At 40.9% G+C, this 23,251-nt stretch overlaps 1 protein-coding gene across 1 annotated transcript in view; it reads left to right on the top strand.

Moving 5' to 3' along the window:
- AOAH (acyloxyacyl hydrolase) overlaps nucleotides 1-23,251 on the top strand; it is a gene marked incomplete at both ends in the record, with an annotated part of 215,226 nt that overhangs the window by 95,981 nt on the left and 95,994 nt on the right. Inside the window, 2 exons of the mRNA XM_080918374.1 lie at nucleotides 2,723-2,771; nucleotides 4,817-4,911. Of these exons, the coding sequence (XP_080774500.1) occupies nucleotides 2,723-2,771; nucleotides 4,817-4,911 (144 nt within the window). The remainder of the gene's footprint in view (nucleotides 1-2,722; nucleotides 2,772-4,816; nucleotides 4,912-23,251) is intronic.

Here is a 23,251-nt window from a genome sequence, read left to right on the forward strand (position 1 = left end):
GAGAGGGAGAGGGACAGGGACAGGGACAGGGACAGGGAGAGAGAAATTTTCTAACAGACAGGAAGAGCATCAGTGATGTTGTCAAGGTCCCTCAGGGACAGTCCATTGAAGCCGTGCTGTGGTCGCCCCTGTCTAATGGAAAGGGAGCTATGTTAGCAGTCTTACCGTGCACACAGCTGTTGGAGCCATCCTGTGACAGCCATTTGTTTTCTTTCATGAGCCTTGTCAGGGAGCATGGGAATTATCTTGCATGCAACACTCACTCCCCAAAGCTTCTGATTCTGCCACCTAGTTCTCTCCACATAAAGGGTTTATAGCTTTCAAGAAGAGAAAAGAGGAGAAAGGGGAAGGCCAACTTACTTGTGGGCAGCAATGGCTGCAGATTCATACGCTACAGCCATGTTCAATTTACATGATTCGAGGGTCCTTGTGGAGAAAAAAGAAAGCAACTTACAAACACAAATTCAAGTATGAAAGGAGATAATTACTTAGAAACATGAAAGAAATCCTTACAAATCACCAGAGTCTTGGAAATTCAGGTCAGTTTCATTTGAGGCATTTGTCTCACAAGCCTGAAGTGCTTCCATGGAAATACTTACATCCTATCAATGACAGCATGGCCTCTCTGCTCGTCTTAGAACCTTCTGAATCTTCTCAACCTGAATGTTGAGACCCTTTCATACAGCTTCTCACGCTGTGGTGACCCCAGACCATAAAATCATTTTGTTCCTACCTCATCACCGCCATCTTGGTACTGGTATATTACTCATAATGTAAATATCTCATAGGCAGGATATTTGATATGCCACCCCAAGGGGGTAATGACCACAGGTTGAGAATCAGTGATCTAGAATGTTCTCAGCCAGTCCCAACACTCTCACAGGAAGGAGCTAAGCAAACAAGGAGTATTGAAGATAAAGATTCCGGGCTTTGAAGGAAATTATTGCTTCATTCTTCTGCCTAGACAAAGAGAAGAAACTTCCCATAAGCATTGCTCTCTCACCAAGACACCAGTGGCCCAGGCTTACACCAGCAATTCCTGCCAGTGTGCACTGGGGTCTCTGGCTTCTGGAACGCAGAGAGCATGGCAGAAAACTGTGCCAATGTCCAACACTCTATCCTCAGTCATGCTCCTTTTTATGGGATAGAATATCAGCACTAGAGCTTTACAGTGTAGAGGACCCAAGGTAGCTCTCTGCTCTGATCAACCCAAGCTTTGCTGTCTTACCTCGGGACAAAGGATTAGTACTTGAAAATGCTTTTGTTGTCTCTCCTCTTTGTGACATGGTAGGACATCTCCATAAAGAGGTGGCCAAGCAAAGACAGGAGGTAACAAGCTCATCATTCCTAATTAGGAAGAGACATAGTCTTCAGATCTTCACACCTGTCCCTTTTTGCAGAGGAAAAATGTCTCAGGATCGCAAAGTTGGATCAAGGAGACTGTAGCCATTAAAGCCCATCTTTATTACACAGTACCCACTGGCTCTAATGGTGACTGTGGTATGTGTGTACGCCTGGTTTGTTGAATGTGTGTGTGTGTGTGTGTGTGTATGTGGTGTGAATGTGTATGTGAATATGTGTATATGAGTGTATGTGTGTGTGAATGTGTGTGCATGTGTATGTGAATGTAGTATGTGTGTGAATGTGTGTATGTGTGTGTTAACATGTGAGTGTGAATGTGTATGAGTGTATGTGATTGTATGTAAATGTGTGTGAGTGTGTGTGTACATGATTGTGTATGAATGCGTGGGAGTGTGTGTGTGAATGTGTGTGTATGAATGTGGGTCTGTATGAATATGTGTGTGTGGTATGTGACTGTGTGTGAATGTGTGTTTGGTGTGTGTATCTGTGTATGAGTGTGGGGATGGCTCTTGACATTAAGAACAGGAGGCACAGGGCAAACAAAGCTGGTTGCTTCCATTTCTTTCTGGACTTCCCAGCACAATGTTGCCATATGTATATTGAGATTTCAAGATCAGGATCAAGAATTTACTGTTTCCATCTTATTCTGACCACCAAACACTTTTGTCTTAAAATACTACTAATGTGTCTTCCAAGAGACAGGTGCTCCACTGACTGTCTTACTTCCCTTTGGATGTTTGGTAGTGATGACTTAGTTGAACTCAGGACCAACTTGCCCTTCTTTGTTTTCTTAACTTCTGAAGTTGTCAACATTTGAGTTCAACATATCATCTTCTAAGCTGTAGGGCATTTTATAGCCTCCTTCTATCTACAAGATGTCAAGACCATGCCATTCCATTGTGACAACCACAAGCACCCCCACTTTTCATCAATGCCCCCTGGGATGAGTGTGGGGTGAAAGGGTGAAGTGAATGAAAATTGGTGTTCCTGAGATATCTGGATACGTTGATCTCCAGCTTAGAGACTATAGAACACACCCTTGACTATGTCCTCAAGGCTCAGTCAGCCTTCAGTACTTCAAGAAGAGTCACGAATGACCAACTTTTCTCCTAAATGGTTGGCTCAGATTGCTTGAAGCAGTAGGTCTCATTTTCTGTTATCTTTCTGTACTATCCCCAAGTTCTCCTAAACCCAGCTCATCACATGAAGTATTGCTATGCTGGATTCAGGGCCCAAAAGGCTTGAAAGGGTTTTATATATTTATTTGCCTTTGCATGTTAAATGCAGTTGAGAAGGATTTGGTGTATGTGTCTCACACATTGATAACCACGCTGCTAATCTCTCCATTTCTCTTTTAAAGGGTGTCGATCCAAAAGATGGAATTCCTTATGAGAAGAAATTCTGTGAAGGTATGAACTACAAGTCAGTGCCTTACTACAGTAGATGCTTCTTTTCTAGTTGAGTCCAATGAAAGAGAAAAAACAAATACATATCCTTATGCAGCAGTGTCTGAGATTAGCAGTTACTTTAAATTATATTAGTTTTCACAACCAATCAGAAAAAGACAGGAACAGGAGAGGAGGCAGATCTAGAAGATACAGAATGTAATTTGTTTAATTGGCTCTTTCACTTAGGGACTGGAAACCTTAATGACCACATTAGGCAGGGCTGCAGGGTGGATGACAGAGCAATCAAAACCTGGGAGCTTTCCAAATAACGACCCAGGAAGTAATATTTAATCATTTGCATGTCCTTTTCAACATACATCAAGGTTAATAACCCTATACTGGGGAGACAGTCTCTAAAGATGAATATGTGAATGACCTAAGAGAGAAGCCAAGCTCCAGCCTACAAATAATTCCAGAAATAACTAAAGCAAAAGCTTCCTGCTCCAAAAGCCCAAATGCCTGAGCATCCGAGCCACCAGTCTGAAAATCCACTCCAAGGGGTAAACAAAAACTAAGGCATTTCTCACTTGCTGCCCATTTTATGTTAGTTAATACTTTCCCCCTCCCTTGAAGATGCATTTTTGGTCAAGTACTCACTCAACAGGTATTACCTGGATAACTAATTTTATCCCAAGGGCTACACTTGATCAAAGTATAATTGACAAAGATCAACCTAAAACCTAATTGTTTATAAGCTCTCAGAGGGGCAAAGAAGAGAATTGAAAATTGAAAGGTCCATTGCATAATTATACAAACTAGAAATATTTGTTGAGTGACAAAAAAAAAAAAAGTTTCTAACCAAGCCTGGTGGCAGAAGTCTGTAATCTCATATACTCAAAAGGATGAGGGAGGAGATTGAAGCCTCAAGTCCTATATGGGCTACAGGGTGATTTCAGACTATGAGGAAGTTAATGTGACCCTGTCTCAAAAAAAGAAAGTAAAAAGATGGCTGGGGGTTTAAGCATAATGAGTGGTAGAGCATTTGCTTAGCATGTACTCGCTCAGTACTACAAGAAGAAAAGGAGGAGAAAAAGTTGTGAATAAATCCAGACGTTGGATAGTGGCTCTGTGCTAAGACACTAGTTTAGTGTCTTAGGTTCAATCTTCAGGACTGCAAGAAACAACAATAGTAATAAGTAAATCCAGACTTAGATGAAATTCTAAACCTTCTGGGCTAGTGAGCCTAGGAAGAAAGAAGCCCAAATCTCCACATCATCCTACATGTCCCAGACGCTCTTCCTCTCCACTCTTATGGTCCAGGGCAGCTCCTTAAGAAGCCAAGGCTAGAGAGCCTGTAGAGCAAGGCTGGCCATCCTCTGCCTCATTCCAGTGGTTTTGGGATAGAGGAAAGAGACTTATCTGACTCTGAATGGATAATTTGATTTTTCTAGGCCTTTAAGTAGATAGAAGGGTGTACCCACCAGTAAGTGATTTGTGTAGACGAGTCTCAGAATCTGATTAAATGTTTCTGACATCCAGACATTCAGGCTGCACAAAGACCTTCCTATCTCCTTCTCTCTATTAATCAGCCAGAATTGTCCATCCAGTGCCTTTTGCGTATGTGAATTTAAAGACTTTAAGAGACCATCACATCTTTAAACTATCAAAATTGCTCCATGAGGTCATTAGCTTTTAAAGAGAATCGCGGTGTTCACTAAGCCATTTCCAGAACCGAAATGTAAGGCGTATTTCTGAGCTCAGATCAAGCCTGACTCCTGTGCCCATCCATCATTGGCTCTGGATGTTGTGCAGCAGTTGCTTTATGCTGAGCCGGGAAGCACACCTGTGTTTGTGCAGCTCCGCTAGCTCTTCCAATGGCGGAGACATTTCATCCACCTCCTCGATGCTCCCATCACACTCCCCACCCATGAGAAGTGGCAGTGTATCACTGTTGGGATGCACTGTGCCTTCAGTGCACACCAGGCTATCTGCTCACAGAGCTACTCACTCTGGAGGCTGCCCACTGCTCGCGTATAGAAATGATGTAAATGAATTGCCCTTCCTAGGTTCACAGCCCATGGGAATCATTTTACTGGGAGATTCAGCTGGGGCTCATTTTCACATCCCCCCTGAATGGCTGACAGCTTCGCAGATGTCTGTGGTAAGTAATTTTGGCAGTACCCATTCCGGATGTGCTAGCCTTTGCTTTTGTTCTGTGCTCTCAATGTGAAGCCAGCTCCAAACAGGTGCAAATTTCCCTTTGCAAACCCACTACTGCCACTATAACTATAAAGGCAGTGGGGGTGGGAAGGGCATCTCCACTGTCAGCCAGGCAAATGGAGGCAAAGGATTTCTCCTTACCTTACCAGCTCCCATCAGAAAACGTAAAGATGGCAGTCAAGCCCAGCTGGTATGCAGAAGGAGCACAGTCATGTGCTAGATTCTCCTGGTAATCAGGAGCATGGGAAGTCTTTCCAGCTTGGATGCTGTCTATAGGCAAGAAGAGGCTGGGCAGAGCAGGCTGCTTGGCTCCTGATAGCCACTCCTGTGCTTCATGAGAGAGCATCAGGGACAGAGAAACTCCCATTCTTTCCTGAAGAACAGAAGGATCCTGGAAGGTGTGTTTGGAGTACAAACCATAATGAAACAGTCATCATAAATAAAAGATTCACGGAAAACGGGGAAAGGAGGAAGGCACCAGTAATCACTGACCCTATCAGACACTGGGCAGTGTGAGAGGGGGTTTTACGTGTTAGATGATCAGATCAGAAATGTGGGCCACCACCCATCTCTGCAAGTTCCGCACCCACAGAAGGAACCAACTATAGACAGACGCTGTAAGCAGGCTCTGCGACAGCATTTGTAATGGACACGCACAGACTTTTTCTTGTCATTATTCCTTGAACAATACAGCATATTAACTATTGACCCGACACTCATATTGTATTTGGCATTATAAGTAATCCAGGGGTATTTAAAAGTGTTTGGCGGGGGTTGGGGGGTATAGGTCATATGCAAACACTGTTCTATTTTATATAAGAGGATGAGCATCTAAAAAAATGGTATTCAAAGGTACTCAGAAACCATTCCTCACAAATCCCAAGAGACTACAGTATGGGGTGAAATAGGGTGACAACGAATTGTTCTTAAATTATCACCTGGTCACACACCTGCCAACTTGTCAGGGGGTGGGGGCATTATCTTCCCCAGTTGAATTGTGCAAACACCTAGGACTTATGTGACAAAGGATAACACCAAGAGAGCAGGGCAGGGCAGTCAGAATGGCACAGCCAAACAAAGGGCACTTTGTCACCTGCAGCTTCAGCTTTCTAAGATGGGAGTCATCTTGAAAGAATGTGCCAGTACCTATACTAGAGCTATCTACATAACTGTCAGGGCCCAGTGCAAAATAAAGGTAGAAATGCTTTTAATAAAAATACAAAACAGAGATGTGCATGGTAGTATACATCTGTCATCTGATCATTTTCGGAAAGCATCAGGAATTAAAGACCAGACTTAGGTACATATTGAGTTTCTGTGCCCACCTCGGGGAACATACCCAAAGACCCCCAATATGGTGGTCACAAGTTTTCAGTAATGCAGCGCAGTACCTGGAACACAACCAGCTCATCTCAGACTTCTGCTTCCCCTTCGGAGTGTGACAGGCAGCAGTATCTAATGTCCCGGAGGGAGAGGAGGACTGCGGACCCCTACCTGTTCCTCGCTGAGCACCTGGACACCCCGAGAAGGGGGAAACTCAGCACTGTATTCTATCAGGATTTTTAATATTTTGAATTAAAAATCTGCAGCATCTGATCATCTAGAGTGGAAGAGCTGGCTGTAATAAGCAAGAGATCAGCACCACTGAAGTAACAATTGATGGAACAATTGATGCTGGTCAGCTGAAGCTGAGAAATTATCTGTGATGAAGAAGAAACCAGCATCACTGAGGACCATAAATCTGGGAGGACTCCCTCAAGGTCAGCATTCAGAAGTTATAGTCCGTAGGGAACCAAAGCTGCAACCCACCCTGGCAACCAAACTTGATTGTGTAAGAGTCACCCAAGTGTGGTTGCTTTAATGATAAGGAATGATGGAGGTCAGCTGAGGTTTAGGACTGTGTGGTAGAGCTGGAGACCATGCAAAGAGATGGAGAGAGATTATTGTTAGAGGTGCAGCCATAGTTACAGCAGAAGGCACAGGATTGAAGAGGCCATGGAGAAAAGGTGAGACTTGGCACCATATTGCAGAGTCCACATCCCTGAAGAAAACCATGAAAGTGCAGCCAAGTTGCAGCAGAAAATGCCAGTGCTGTAGCACAGCTACCAAGAAGAGGAGCAATCAGAGACTGGAGACAGTGTGAGCCTATAAGACAAATGATGTGTGCTTCAGTTGGCAGACTTGGGAAGAAAGAACTACTCAGGTTCGTCAGAGCCTGGAAGGGTCATGAGTGGGCTCCAGATGTTAAGCACTGAACTTTTTATACTGTTCAGTTTTGTTTTGCTTTGATTTGATTTTTACTGGCTAGAGAGATTTTGGATGCTTAAAAAGAAGGTACCATGAGGTTCTGATGAAATGTTCTATAGATATGTGTTAAATCCATTTGGTTCATATCTTCTGTTAGTTTCACTGTGTCTCTGTTCAGTTTCTGTTTCCATGATATGTCCATTAGTGAGAGTGGGGTGTCGAAGTCTCCCACTATTATGTAAGGTGCAATGTGTGCTTTGAACTTTAGTAAAGTTTCTTTTGTGAATGTAGGTGCCCTTGTATTTGGAGCATAGATGTTCAAAATTTAGAGTTCATCTTGGTAGATTTTTTTTTTGATAAGTATGAAGTTTCCTTCCTTATCTTTTATGATAACTTCCGGTTGAAAGTCGATTTTATTCAATATTAGAATGGCTACTCCAGCTTGTTTCTTGGGACAATTTGCTTAGAAAATTTTTTCCAGCCTTTTACTCTGAGGTAGTGTCTGTCTTTGTCACTGAGGGGCATTTCCTGTATGCAGCAAAATGCTGGGTCCTGTTTAAGTATCCAGTCTGTTAGTCTATGTCTTTTTATTGGAGAATTGAGTTCATTGATGTTAAGAGATATTAAGGAAAGGTGATTGCTTTTTCTTATTGTTTTTGTTGTTAGAGGTAGAATTGTGTTTTTGTGGTTCTATTCTTTTGGGTTTGTGGAAAGATTACTTTCTTGCTTTTTCTAGGGTGTAGTTTCCCCCCCCTTATGTTGAAGTTTTCCACCTATTATCCTTTGTAGAGCTGGGTTTGTGGAAAGAAATTGTATAAGTTTGATTTTGTCGTGAAATATCTTGATTTCTTCATCTATTGTAATTGAGAGTTCTGCTGGGTATAGTTGCTTGGGCTGGCACTTTTGTTCTCTTAGGATTCGTTTGGCATCTGCCCAGGATCTTCTGGATTTTATAGTCTCTGTTGAGAAGTTTGATGTAATTCTGATATGTCTAATTTTATATGTTACTTGACCTTTTTTCCTTACTGCTTTTAATACTTTTTCTCTGTCTTCTGCATTGGTATTTTGATTATTATGTGACAGGAGGAATTTCCTTTCTAGTCCAATCTATTTGGAGTTTTTTAGCCTTCATATATATTCATGGGCATCTCTTTCTTTAGGTTAGAAAAATTTTTTTCTTGTATAATTTTTTAAGATATTTACTGGTTCTTTAAGTTGGGAATCTTCTATCTCTTCTGTTCCTATTATCCTTAAGTTTGGTCTTCTCATTGTATCCTATATTTCCTGGATGTTTTGGATTAGGAGCCTTTGCATTTTGCATTTTCTTTGATTGTTGTGTCAATGTCTTCTATGGTATCTTCTGCACCTGAGATTCTCTCTTCTGTCTCTTGTATTCTGTTGGTGATGCTTGCATCTATGACTCCTGATCTCTTTCCCATGTTTTCTATCTCTAGGGTGGTCTCCCTTTGTGATTTCACTGTTGTTTATATTTCTATTTTTAGCTCTTGGATGGAATTGAACAAAACATTTCTTCACCTGTTTGGTTGTATTTTCCTGTAATTCATTAAGGGATTTTTGTGTTTCCTCTTTAAGGGCTTCTATCTGTTTACCTGTGTTTTCCTGTATTTTTAAGGAGTTATTTAAGTTCTTCTTAAGATGTGATTTTAAATTTGAATCTTGCTTTTCTGGTGTGTTGGGGTATCCAGGACTTGCTTTCATGGGAGAACTGGGTCCTGATAATAAGCCAAATAGCCTTGGTTTCTGTTGCTTAGATTCTTGCACTTGTCTCTCACCATCTGGTTGTCTTTGGTGTTAGCTGATCTTGCTGTCTCCAACTGGAGCTTGTCCCTCCTGTGGGTCTATGAGCCTGTGCTCTTATGTGTGTCAGCCCTCCTGGGAGACCAGTCCTCTCTGGGCAGGATTTGGGTAGGGAGTGCTTTGGGACAGCCTTAGCTCCAGAGCACAGATAGAGACGGGAAGGCTCCTGTCCTGGATCTCCACGCTTCCTGTTCCCTGTGTGCTCCCTGGTGGATCCCTTTTTAGCCAACTGGAGTAAAAAGGTAGTCTCTTCTGTGAGCTTAGGAGTGACAGCACTCCTCGACTTTTAAAATTTTAAGACTGTTATTTTTTAAAGTTACAACATTTTATGTGTGACTATTAATAGTAACATATCATCTTGGGGATAAATTGAAAAGAAGACATTCTAGCTGAAACAATGTGTGTTCAAGTTGGAAGGGGGTCATTTGTGCTCATTAGGTTTGAATCAGTTTACTACAAGTTAGAGCCATATCTGGAAAAGGAGACTTAACTGAGAAAATGCCCCATAAGATTGGCCTGTAGGCAAAGTCTCTAACACTCGTTGATTGATGATTGATGTGGGAGGGCTCCACTCACTGTGGATACTGCTGATGTTCCTTAGCAGTGTTTCTCAACCTTCCAAATGATGCAGTGCACTTCCTTATGTTGTGCTGACCCCCAACCACAAAATTATTTCATTGCAACTTCATAACTGTAATTTTCTACTTTATGAATCATAATGTAACTACCTGATATGTGACTCCTGCAGGGACAAAGACCCTCAGGTTAAAAAAACACTGCCTTAGCGCTATAAGAAAGCAAGCTGAGCAGGCCATGGGTAGCAAGCAAGCAAAGCAGCATCCTTCCAGGGCCTCTGCATCAACTTGTGCCTTCCGTTTTCTGTCCTGTTAGGGTTCCTGCCCTGACAACCCTCAAGCTGAAATATGTTCTTTCCTCTTCAAGATTTTTTACCACTAGAATAAAAATTCTAACTAAGATAGATGCTAGACTACAAGGTTCTCTTCTTTTCGTTTTCTTTGACAGTGTCCTCTTTGACTTGATGATTTTAATTTGCCATTAACCATTCTAACAAATTTTAAGCTTTAAATTACCAGCATGAATATTCTGTTCATCTTTATCTTATGCAATTCTGTTTTACATACAATAGGAAAAGCATTGAATGTAACTGTGAAAATGCCAAAATTTCACCATTATTTGGCAACTCATCATTGGAGGTTGCTTTGAGCTGCTCTGAACAGAGAAAGGCTAGCCACACTCAGAGATAATTCCAGAGCTGCAAGACCAAATGCTTCTCTAGGCAGAAGGTACCCAGGACAAGTGCAGACTCATCTCTGTGGGTCATTCCCTGAGACACACAGGCCTAAACTTTCTGGAGTTCCTAGTACACCTCAGAATTTCAACCATCTACTTCCTTTGTTCATGACTTCCTATTGAAGCCTGCAGTAGTCAGTTGACTCCCAACGGTCTCAAACTTCTCCCCTGAGACAGGGTAAGTACTAGGTCAGGAGATGGAAATCCCCTTTCCTACTCACCAGACCTTGCCCAGTGCTGGCAAGAAAACAACAGTCAGACCCAAACTCTTACTTTTCTTGTGCCTAGTTTCCCACTGGGCCTCAGGGGTACCTGCAAAAGACAGGGTCCCCAACACAACTGCTACTCCATTGGAGAATGCAGTATCTGCAGAGAGAGAAGTTGAATTGAGAAACATGAATGGCCAAGTTCCCTGGGAGGTGGCAGAAGACAGGACCCAGTATGGGCTTAGCTTCTGGCTACCTCCTTAGCACATGTTTCTGTAACATTTGCAGTGCAAATAGATAACTCTTAAGCTCTTAAGCAGAGCACTAAACCGGGTGCCAGGTTCTTCTGAGCACAGGGCTCAGAGGTGCTATTGTACTCATGAAGCCCTGCATGTGTTTGACCCAGAACACTACTAGTGACAATTTATGACTGCAGGTGCACTTCTGGGTTGGACTTGGCTCAAGCAGTAAGGGTAGAAATGTGAGGTGCATTGGCACAACAGGTCATGACAAGGACCACCCTGTCCATGATAGCCAGAGGTAGCATGCATGTTCATGGATAGAGGACCGAGGCAGCGTCGAAGCCCATGTCATGTAGTCATCTCTAGATGTTATTCTTCTGTCTCCCAGAATGCTAAAAACCAATTTTAAGTAATCAAACTTCAGAATTAAAAATTCTCTCCAAATTAAATAGATTGAACACTCACCCAAATTAACCAAAACACTCTCCCAATAAACATCCCCCCAAGTTCTTTTGGGAAACTTAAGAACAAGGAAGCGTATCTGAACATCTGAATATACAGATGCTGGGGTGGGAGAAAAGGTAATGGGGGTGGAGTGGGAAACTGGAGCAATAGCTGAGTGGTTGAGAGCACTTGCTGCTCTTGTGAAGGGTCTTGATTCAATTTCCCCCACCTACAAGATGCCTCACAACCATCTGTAAGTTCAGTTCCAGAGTGTATGACACGTCCCTTTAACCTCCTAAAGCACCAGCAGCACATGTGGTGCACATACAGTCACACAGGTAAAACATTCCGACACATAAAATAGAAAAAAAAAAGGATATAGAAGAAATTTTTAAGTATCCACTTGAGAAATGCTTAGAGGAAGGAAAGTGATTTGTAGAAACCAGTAAACTCCAAATCTTGACAGTAATTAGCAGAAGATGGTGCTGATGGCAATGTAGAATCAGGGAAAACTGTTCTTTCCAGAAGCACAACTGGAGCCCCAGTGACAAGCAGGAAGCTGGAGTGCACCAAAAGTAGGATGTCCAAATGAGTCAGCTGACTTGGAACATGGAGGATCTCAGAAAAAAAGAAAACATTTGGAATAAAAGGCATGCCAGGTAATTCTGGGTGTTGAATTAGAAACCCAGAAAGAGAAAAGCCTTCAGGAGAGAAGAAGCTATGACTCAACAAATACTAATAAACTTACTGTCTTCGATCAAAACTCCCCCTCAGGCCAACATATCAACACAAACTTCTTCCTCATTGTGTCCCGCTTTCCTTTTATTTCCAAAGATCAGGTGAAATCTTGCAGATGTCAAACGGTGAGGGAGGACAAAAAGAAGCAGGTAGACCATGGGATCAATCGTTTGGCTTTGGATTTCATCTCAGTGCTGAATTTTAAAGCACAATGAAGTTGCCTCTGTAATGCTTTGGAAAGAAAGAATATGCATCTGAAATGCTCTGCAAGCTATTTTTCTGAAACAAAGCTGTGCAACATCATTCTCAGACTTAGAACACATATCAGACATACACCATCTTGGGGCAGGCATTCAAGAAGTACCCCAGTATTTTTACCATGATACTATAAGAGGAAGCTAAAAAAAATCATTCTAAATATAATTCTGCATTCTTTTAGTGTTTGCAGTAACAAAAATGTAAAATTGGAAGACAAGGGCTGAGGAGATGACTTAGTGCATTAGATGGATAGATGAACAAACCTGAGGAACTGAGTTAGAATCAATACCACCCCAGTAAAAGGCCAGGTGTGGTCGCACACCTGTAACCCCAGCACTGAAGACAGAGGGAGGTGAATGCTGGGAGCTTGCTATTCAGCAGTCAGTGAGATTGAAGCAATAATTAAAAGACTCCCAAGGAACCCCAGTAGACGGATTCACTATAGAATTTCACCATACTTTGAAGAAGTGACACCAAGACTTCTCAGACTGGCCCATAAGTTAGGAAGGGAAGACACTTCCAAACACATCCCATGAAGACAGATCACCCCCATGTCAGAACCAGTTAAGGAACATTACAAAGAAACAAAACTATAAGCCAATAATTCTCATAAATGCAGAAACAAGAAGTCCAATAATATTTGCAAATCAAATTTAAAAACACACTAATAATATCAAATACCTTTTTATCCTAAGTTTGCAAGGTTGGTTCAAAACAAGCAAATCAAGAAGTTAATTCAACTTATACATAGACTGAAGGACAGAAAGTAGACAACCATCTCAACTGATGAATAGTCAAACAGCACTCAGTAATTCTTCCTGAAAAGAGCCATAAAGAATCTAAAAATAAACCATAACTCAACTTAATAAAACCTATATATGACAAATACCTATCCAACATTATTCTAATGGGGAAAACATCAGAGCATTTCCCATAAATCTTGATCAAAACAATGATGCCTCTTCTCTCTAATATTCAAATAGTGCTCAAAATCTTATCTAGAGGAACAAGAGAACATGAAGAAACTGAAGCCTACAGATTGGAAAGGGAAAGGTTAAATTATCCCTATGTGCTGATGGCATGGTCCTATACTTTTAAGGACTCTAAATACTTCACCAGGAAACTGAAATGTAATAAACATTTTCAGCCAAGTAGTGGGATACAAAATCAACGTATGAAAATCTATAGCTTTTCTGTATGTCAATATAGAAAACCTTTCACCAAGAAACATCCATCCATGGTAACTTTTTTAAAAAAAACTAAAATATTTAAGAATGAATGTAGCCAAGGTAGACCTTTAACAATGAAAACTTTAATATGTTAAAGAAAGAAGTTGGAAACATCACTAGAAAGATTGAAAGAGCTTCCATTTTTATTGATAGGCCAAATGAATGTTGCAAAAATGGCCATGCTACCAAAAGTAACCTACAGATTCAATGCAATTACCATTAAAATCTCAATGACATTCATCAGGGTGCCAGGGAAACAAATCTTAAAGTTTACATGCATCAATTATTAGCAGACAGAGCCACACTCTTCTTAACACATACTCTCAACTTACACTACACAAACAGCATGCAGCTGGCACAAAGTCGGGCATATAAACAGCAAAATAGAATAGAAGTCCCAGAAATAAATGGACAGTTATAGTGACCTAATTTTTGAGAGAGCTATCAAATGCACACACTGGAGAAACGGCAGTCTCCCTTTAACAAATAGTGCTGGGGAAACCGGATTTCCATGTGCAGAATGAAAGTAGATCTGTTATCTATCATTCTCCATTAAAACAATGTAAACAGGCATCAAAAACATCAATATAAGATGTAACATTTAAAAACTGCTAGGGAAATGTGCTTCAAATGACAGACATAGACAGTGATTTTTTTGAGCTGGACTGCAACAGCGCAGGCTATAAAATGGGATTGCATGAAATTAAGAGGCTTCTTTACAGAAGGATGAATAAAGAGACAGACACAGAAGGAGAAAAAAAACTTTGCCTCCTATAAATCAGATGGGAAATTAGTATCAAGAAATATAAAGAACTACAAAACTGGAACATCCCAAACACTGAATCATGTTATCAGAAAAGGCTTGATGAAGTGAGTAGACAGTTCTTGGAAGAATAAATAAAAACAATAGTAGATCCTTTTAAAGCTCAATGTCCTTAGCCACTGAAGAAATGTGAATTAAGCTGCCTTAAGATTCCAGCTCACTAAAATTTTCTAAGAACTAAATTTTCAAAGATTCCATCTTTCTATGGCCAGAATGACTGTTGCCAAGAAAACAGATCCTGGCAAAGATGTAGGGAAAAGGAACCCTTAACCATAGCTGGTGGAAATGTAAACCGATGTGACCATAAAAATGGGTACAGTTCCTCATCTTCAGGTTCCTCAAGAATCTGAAAACAGAATTTCCATATGATCGTGCTATCTTACATAAGAAGAATTCGAAGACCACGTGCCACAGAGGTGCCTTCAAGCTCTGTGTTTATTGCTGAGCTATTCACAATATCCAAGAAATTGAGCAGCCTGCATACCTATCAACACATGAATGTGTAATTTTTAAGTATGATACATATATGGAATGGAATTTTATACAGCCATAGAGAAAAATGAAATCATGACATTTACAGATACATGGATACAACTAGAAGTAATAATGTTGAATAACTAAAAGGCAGATTCTGAAAATCAAATACTACATGTTCTATCTCATAAGCAGAACTTGAATTTAAACTCTCGGACAGAAATATACGTGTGAGTTCTATAAGTGATATGCAGGTCACAAAGCTATAAGGAGATCATGAGAGGAAAGAAAGAGATCTTAAGGGAGCTGGAACATAGACAGGGTGATAGAAGACGTGTGATTGTGGTAGGTAGAAAGGGGACCAACTGAGGAAAATGAGATGTCAACTACATGGGTGGGGGGACATGGGATAGCACTAGGGAAGGCAATGAGCGCGACCCCTCAGAAGGACACATACTAAGAAATGCCATCACGAAACTTGTTGTTTTTCATTATAACCTTTGAAATAGACAAACAAATATGGAAGCTAGATTATAGAGGAACCTCTGTTCAAGTTGACCCAAAGAAGGACTACCTCACCTCTAAATGTCCATTGTCTCATACAATGTGACTAGCATGGATTCAATTGCTATTTAACTCATTAGTAAGATTAACAAGCAGAGTGATTAAAACTGGCTTGAAGATAATGAGCTGGGGCTTACATAACCCACGAGGAAAGCATGATAAATAAGATTTATATCTTATAAAACAAAAACAATATTTGCACTTGAATTATGAATAGTTATCAAGGTAATTTATAGATGCAAAGATAAGAAAAAAATAAAAGTCAAAAATAAAAGAAGAAAAATAATTAAAATTGATGTAATTTTATACAAATTTTAATATATATTAAATTCATATATTATACACTATATTAAACTTATATATTAAAACTTCTATAAAACATATATATGACCTTAACATACATTAAAACTTGTATAAAATAATATGCATTGATTGATATATTTATTAGTAAGAAAATATTTGTAGCAATTTGTTGGGACATAAACCAGGTTACAAAATGATATATATGGACCATTCTGAACATGTCAGCATGCATATACAAAGGAAAATTAATTGGAGTGTTGGTTTGGAGAGCAGTCTGTTAGCATTATCTATCTTTAGGTAGCAAAGCAATGTATAGTTCTTTCTAATTCTCCTGGACTTGGTATTGTTTATGAACCAAATATTAAAATTCAAGACTCTGAAGACTTCCTCTTCTGTTGAGGTTTTCTTAAAGCAAACTGCTAATGAAAGTAGCTTTGGAAACACTGGCTTATTGTTCTACTTAGTCTTCGCATGACACTGCATGGTGAGTGTTCAGTGAACTTGCGTGTTCTTCTCAAGGCCACTCAACTAAAGTCTTAGAATCACTGCCTCTCTGACATTCTGAGTCTAACTGAAGCTAGTGTGCTATGCGGTGATATTTCCTGTCTTAGGGAAGGCCGTGTGCTTCATGGAGCTAAATGCAATGAAAATGTTCTGTACACGCATGATGGATCCAAACCAGAGAGGATATTGGAAGAGGCCTGACATAGGAATTGGGGCACTTAAGAATGGTCTGTGTCCTTCCGTTTATCCTCATACCTCCCATACCAGATCTCTCTCCAGAAGCCTAGATGAGACACCCTATGAGGGTTCTCCAGTTCTCTGCAGAAAAGAGGGATCCACCAAGAAGATTGCTGCAGGCATGCACTTCTTCAAGACTAGCAGTAGACCCCGCCTAGAAGCCTAACAGTTTGATGTGGCTGACATGGTCTTCATCTGCTGTGTGCAGAATCTGATCAAATTCACAGTGGTGATTGTTGGTGTAGACTGGGATGCCCCACCCCCAACAATAAATAGCTTTGAGATATGACTGTGGAAATAGGTTGATGAGCTCTAGCCTAGTAGTGTACGCCTTTCATGTTAGTTCCTGGAAAGCAGGGACAAGCAGATCTTTATGTTTTGGGGGCCAGTGTGGTCTACATAGAGAGTTCCAGGCCCCTCAGGGTTACATAGGGAGGTTATGTCTTTAAAGGGGCAGGGCAGCATGCTGAGGTAGAAATAAATCAGATATCAAATCAATCAGTATTTACAAATTTTATCAACATAGTCACAATGTTGTGGGTAGAAAGAGACCAGTAGTGTTTTTGTGTCTTTAGTCATCTGTTTTTAGGCCATTGGTATTTCATATTTCTGTGAAAGGTCTTCAGGTTAACATTCCTCTACATGCTAAAAGTCAGCCCAGCCACTTGCATGGACTGCTCATTTGTATGGTATACCACTTGGTAAGAATGAAGCCAGGACAAAACAAAAGAGGTTGCCTACTTAGTACGTTGATATTGAAAATAAACCACTATCATCCCGTTGTCAAAATAGCCACCAAACATTCCAAATTGCCAGTGACTTAAAACAACAGTGATTTCTTCTCAAATAACGATGAGTTACCTATTGTAGGCCAGGCTGTGTTGGTTTTAGATCCAAGCTCCGTATTAGACCCTAGTCAGGTCCATATGCTGTTTGTCTATTTTAAAGGTAGAATAAGAAACAACAAGTTTCGTGATAGCATTTCTTAGTATGTGTCCTTCTGAGGGGTCTCGCTCATTGCCTTCACTAGTGCTATCCCATGTCCCCTCCTCCCATGTAGTTGACATCTCGTTTTCTACAGTTGGTCCCCTTTCTACCTACCACAATCACACATACCATCTTTCTATGTTGCTCATCTTTCATAGGTAGACAATATGTCCTGAGCAGACTTTTCTCAAAATGATGGCAACGTGCAAAAGGTCAGAGCACCCTGTACAAGAACACTTACTGCATCATGACCTCCACTAAACCAGCTTTGAGCATAAGTCACATGATGGTGGTCCCCCTCAAGAAGGAAGTATATCTGCCTAAAGTGGGAAAAGGAATAAAGTCAGGATTTGCTTTGTTGCTTTTATTAATTATAAATGTCAGCTGGAGAGTCAGCTCTACCATTGGGAGCAAAGACTGCTATTCCAGAGGACTCTGGACACAGGTTGCCTCAGAACCATCTGTAACTCCAGTTCCAGGGGATTTGAGGCCCTCTTCTGGTCTCTAAGGACACTGAACCCATGTCATGCATAGTCATACAGGCAGGAAAACTTTATATACACATAAAAAATTAAAATCAGTAAAAAAATATTTTTTAAAAATATGTTAAGTATGTAGTGAATAAAAAAGATTAAAAATACAGAGATTATTAAGAACTTTCTTTAAATAATTTCTTAATTCTATCAGCTAGGCAAAAGTATCCTAACACTTGACTATCAAACAGGTGCGTCAATGCATATGCATGTGCTTAGTCACTGGAAATTTCCAGTTGGTTGGTCAGCACCCATCGTTGTCCTTATCCATGTTTGTATTCAGTCTGTAGGTGATTAGTTTCGTTAATGCTCCACAGTGGCCTTTTTAGTAAACATGCATCAATGTACCAAACCGTTGACGCATAGCTGGATGTTGAGTTCCTTCGGGACTATTATGAATTATGCTCCTTTAAATAAATATTTCCAATCTTAAAGAATTATTATGTACATAATTTCAGCATTTATGATAGAAGTCAGCCTAGGTATGAAAATTATGTCCAGTTGATATGTGTAAAATTCATTGAGCTCAGAGGTCTCAGGTTTCTGTAGTTTGCTTTTTAGTGATTGTGGCATGTGCTGATTTTATCAACTACATCTCAAGCAGCATCTCCAGAACCACACTAGGCAGCTCCACCTGCAGCATGCTATCTGTGCATTACTTAAATCAACAGGCATTACTATAGAGCCTCCTGTGCCCTGAGCTCTGTGATTGACAGAAGCCAGGTCCTCGCTGAGCCTCTGTCGCTCATGAGAAAGCACACACCAGCAATGGCAGTCCCCAAGTCATCCGTGCTGGGAAGCACACCTGCCCCCCCACACTAAAGGGAAGGCGTCATGGTGGAAGAACTCCCTCTTTTAAATAGAAGAATGAATTTTGGGCAATCACATGCTCACAGAATTAGAAGTGTCAGACTCAACAGTGGGAAGACTTCAAGGATAAAAGCTTTGAAGCAGCCAGTTTGATGAAGTGTAACTGAAAACTCACCAAGCACAGGTGAGAAACCAAGATTAGAGCTAGGGAGGTATGTGGGAAGTGGAGCTCCAGGGGCCTGTAAGCCCTGAAGAATTGAGTTCACAGTTCATCTAGAGGCCTGAAGGGCTTAACACTCAGAAATGTGCTGGTCAGATTTGAATTGCAGACAATTCACTGTATTTAAAGGACACATTAGTTTAGAGGCAAACTTGAGCCAGGTAAACTCAATCTAAAAGGTTGTTAAAGTTATAGTGAAGTGTTCTCAACTGGAAAGAGAGGTAAGAAATCAACGAAACAGACAACTCAGGTGCAGTCTAGAATCAGAGCAGACACACAACTGCTGAAGAGCTCACTGTATTAACCTGTTTTCGTCACTGTAAAAAAATGCCTAAAATAACTAACTTGTCAAAAGAAAAGGTTTTTCATTCATTTCAGATCTTCTAGTTTAAGGTTGATTAGCTCTGTTGCATTAGGCCTTTGCTGAAACATCTGAGAGAGACCATATTACAGAGCAAAACTGTACTTCATAGTCAGGAAGCAAGTTGTCAAAGGTTCTTACAGTCTGCCTCAGGGTCATACTATCAGTGACCTAAGGACTTCCTGTTAGTCCCTCTTCTCCAGAAGTTTACAACATGCCAACAACACTAAGCTGAGGACCCAGCATTTAACATATAATACTTAGGAAGCATACACACATGAGGTGTCTTCAGCAATAGAAGCCACCCCTCAACCCCTGAGAGGCACGTAAAGGCTGCATCAACAATAGTCTATATTGCTATAGGAATCATTTGGACTGCCCTGGTCCATCATGTGAATGGAGTTTTATTGTGCCTGACACTGGGAGATTTTGTTAGTCTATGGTTCTTGTGGAGAGCACTGCCAACCCATTTGGTATAATTCCCATAGATAGACAGGTAAATGATAATGCAGTAGATATTTATTATACAGAATTTTATAAAAATATAAAATAATATGATTCCTTGAGGCTTTACCAGACAACCTTGTGTTACTTATCTCTTGCCACTCCTCCTTTTAAGACCATATACCCTGATTTAGCATATATACATAGGCACATATACACATATATACACATATACACATATACATATGTGTGTGTAACATTAATAACCAAAGAATGAGAGCTATCAGCTTAAAAGTGGGTTAGGGAAATGGGGGGCACTCACTCAAGGGAAAGGGGAAGGCAATAAATTGATGTAATTTTATTTCAACTAAAATATATTTGAGATTAATCATGTATTTGAAAAATGTTTAAAAACGTTGACAATTCTATAGAGGGCCAGGTAGAAGAACATTTAATATTTGGGGACACTATAATCTCTACCACAGCTCCTTAGCTTTGGTGTTATCACATGAGATCAGCAACAAACAATGTGTAAGTTCATTAACATAGCTATGTTCTAGTCAAATGTATTTCCAACACAGACAGTGGGCAAGTTCTAGCCCATGTTGAGCCCTGTTCAATAATAATTTCCTATAAGAGGAATCGGTGAGCACACGTATTTAAGACTATGGGAAAGTGAGCTATCCTGTCCTTTTCCTATGAGATCATCTAGCATGCCTTGCCTTTGTCTTCCAATAAGACAGAAAACATCCTATCCCAAGCTCTCCATTGGAAAGTGTCCACTGTAGGCTTTCTCTGTAACACAGAATCACAAACCTAACCGCCCCCCTCTAGTTAGGCAGCCCACACCTCAGAACCCTGTTCACAGTAAATCAGAAATCAGGTTAGGAGTGTATTTATCTGGAAAGATATCTGTAGCTCAGTAAGGAGAGTGTCCAGTCAGCTCATGGTTCCAGGCCTCATTCCCCTGAGGACCAAATGATGCTACTGCCCCTTCCTCCCTTAATAAACAGCCTTGGCTTTTCTCCAGAGTATCCAAACCTTAGTAAACAGGTACAAATCAAACTACTTGTCTTGAGAGGAAGATTCAAAGAAAACCAGAGTAAATCAAGGAACACAGATGGTATTGCTTGGATTTTTCTGTTTTTCCTTTCAAAGTTAAAACAATAACAGCTTGGGTGGCTTTATCAGAAAAGAAGACATGGCTCAAAGATCATGGAGGCCAACAATAGGCACTGCCCTCCTGCTTCCTGGCCCATCTGCTCAAATGCTATTTTCAAAATTTTAAACGCAGCCTCTCATTGAACCGGAATCGCGTGGAGAAGAGAAGAGGTTCTGAAAAAAAAAAAAAAATCAATTTCTCAAATGCTTGCTCTGCTTGTGAAACTGTTACCTGTCCTGTTATAACATCTTAGCAGGACCCCCTGCTAGGCTGCTGTCTGTAGGGTAAGGAGCACAAACTGAATTTTGTGCTGTGTCAAGGACAAAATGAATCCCTACTCTGGCTGCAGAAAATGCATATTCACCCGAGAGCTTGCAGCAAGGTCTTTTAAGCCCTGTGTGCTGTGTTCCTCTTTGATATAATTCTGTGTCAGCTGAGCCACCCTTTATTAGACCACAAACAATGCAGACAGGATCAAGGCTCCTGCTGCCCCTTGCTCCCCACTCCCCTTGCTTCCCATACTCTGGATTTATCGGGTACTTAAAAAGCTTCCACCATGCATAAAGGCACATTTTCATGGTGCCCATAAAATATGGAAATTCAGTGTGAGCTAACTTCATGTCCACTCCTGAAATGTCTGAGCATTTTCAGTACTTTCGAAAATTATTTTTTTAAGATGAGGAAAGGCGGCTGTGTGATAAAAACCGAACAAAATTGCATTTCCTGCTCGTCTGACATCTTGCTAGGCAGCAGGTGAAAAATGCTAAATGGTGAGAAAGAATTCTTCAGTTCTAGTTACCACTTATTTATTCGGGCAGAGGAAGACAATCGTGGGAGCCACGGTGAGCTCTTTTCTGTAGCAGCCATCACAAGCTAAAGAACACACTTCTGCTTTCTTCTCTATTCTTGAGCATTGGCAACATGGCTTATTCCTGGCTTCTGTGCCCTTCTCATGATACTCAGGGCGAGCAAGTCAGTGGGTCTTTTTTTTCCAGTAAGGGTGAAAATCTAGACTCACTATTTCAGCCCCCACTGCCTTCTGAGAGGACTAAAATGATTATGAAAATCTGAGAGATGGAATTATTTTAAGCCCCATACCTCTGAAAGAAAAGGCTTTTATAACTACCCAGCCCACATGTCTGTTCTCCCAGCCAGTATGTACCAGTTTCCACAGGAATTCAGTGTACCAGTCCATTCCTGTGCTACCCAGTGAGCCCTAGGACCATTCCCTGTTGTAGGTTACTCATGTCTACACTTGGCTTCACCCACCTCAAATTAACCACTAAATGAATCCCATTTAATTAGTGAATATCAGGGAAACTCCCCAAGGATCTCAAATCCATTGAGACATAGAAAGAAGAAACTCAGCCATCTTTTAAAAAAGTAGTAATTTGGTATATGAAAAAGTGCTTGACCTTCTTAGCCATCAGAGAAATGCAAATTAAAACTTCAAGATTTCCTCTTTAATTCTTGCCTTTTAAATCAGAATGGCTGTCAACAAGGAAAACCACCAACAAGTGTTATCAAGGATGACGATAAAAAAGAACCTGATACACTTTCGGCAGGACAATAAACTGGTACAGGCTCTGTGGGTTCTGATGTGAAGCCTACCACTGCCCCTTCATCATCTACACCATCAACTACACCATCTCTGTTGGCCATTCGCAGCTCATGGAACAGAGTCAGCTAAACCCTGAGTCCCTCTCAGTCCCTCTTACCCTGGGTTCCTCTCACAGTCCTTCCTGGACTGCTCAGCCTTCCTTGCATGTCCTTTTCTGTGTTATCACCCACTTTATATGTATGCCTCTCTAAATTGCACCCAACATGCTAGCAACATGGGGGGAAGCCTCTCCATGTTGTTTTGCTGAACAGACATGCCAAGCTGCTTTCTAAACATTTATGTTTGTAATGATACATGTGTAATGTTCATAACGTTGGTCAGAGAAGCTTCTCTTTGTAGCAGGGAACAGCCATTGCATGGAGTCAAAACTGGTCAAAGTTCTAAGACAGAGTGACTGTTGAACCTTAGCCCTGAATAGTATGCTGGTGCCTCCCCTGCAAATCTTAGAAAATGCTGTTTCCAAGGAGACAGAAAGAACATAAAAGCTAGAGGACAAAGAAGAGGGCTGTAGGATGCTGTCTTCTGGATAAGTGATGGCTGTTGTACCAATGAGCTCACTGCAGCTATGGCTACCCACACAAGACCTGGACAAGATGAAGCTAGTCAAAAAATTCCAGCATGGGTAGAGAAAGGTTTCGTGAGGCTCCACCCTTAGCAGAGGAGTTATTGGCAATTGACTGGTGCTGAAGGAGAAGCAATCCTTTTTCTTTAGGAGTGTGGCCATTCATGGGCTTGTAAATATGCC

The sequence above is a fragment of the Micromys minutus genome, assembly GCF_963924665.1.
Source record: "Micromys minutus genome assembly, chromosome: 6".
NCBI lineage: Eukaryota > Metazoa > Chordata > Mammalia > Rodentia > Muridae > Micromys > Micromys minutus.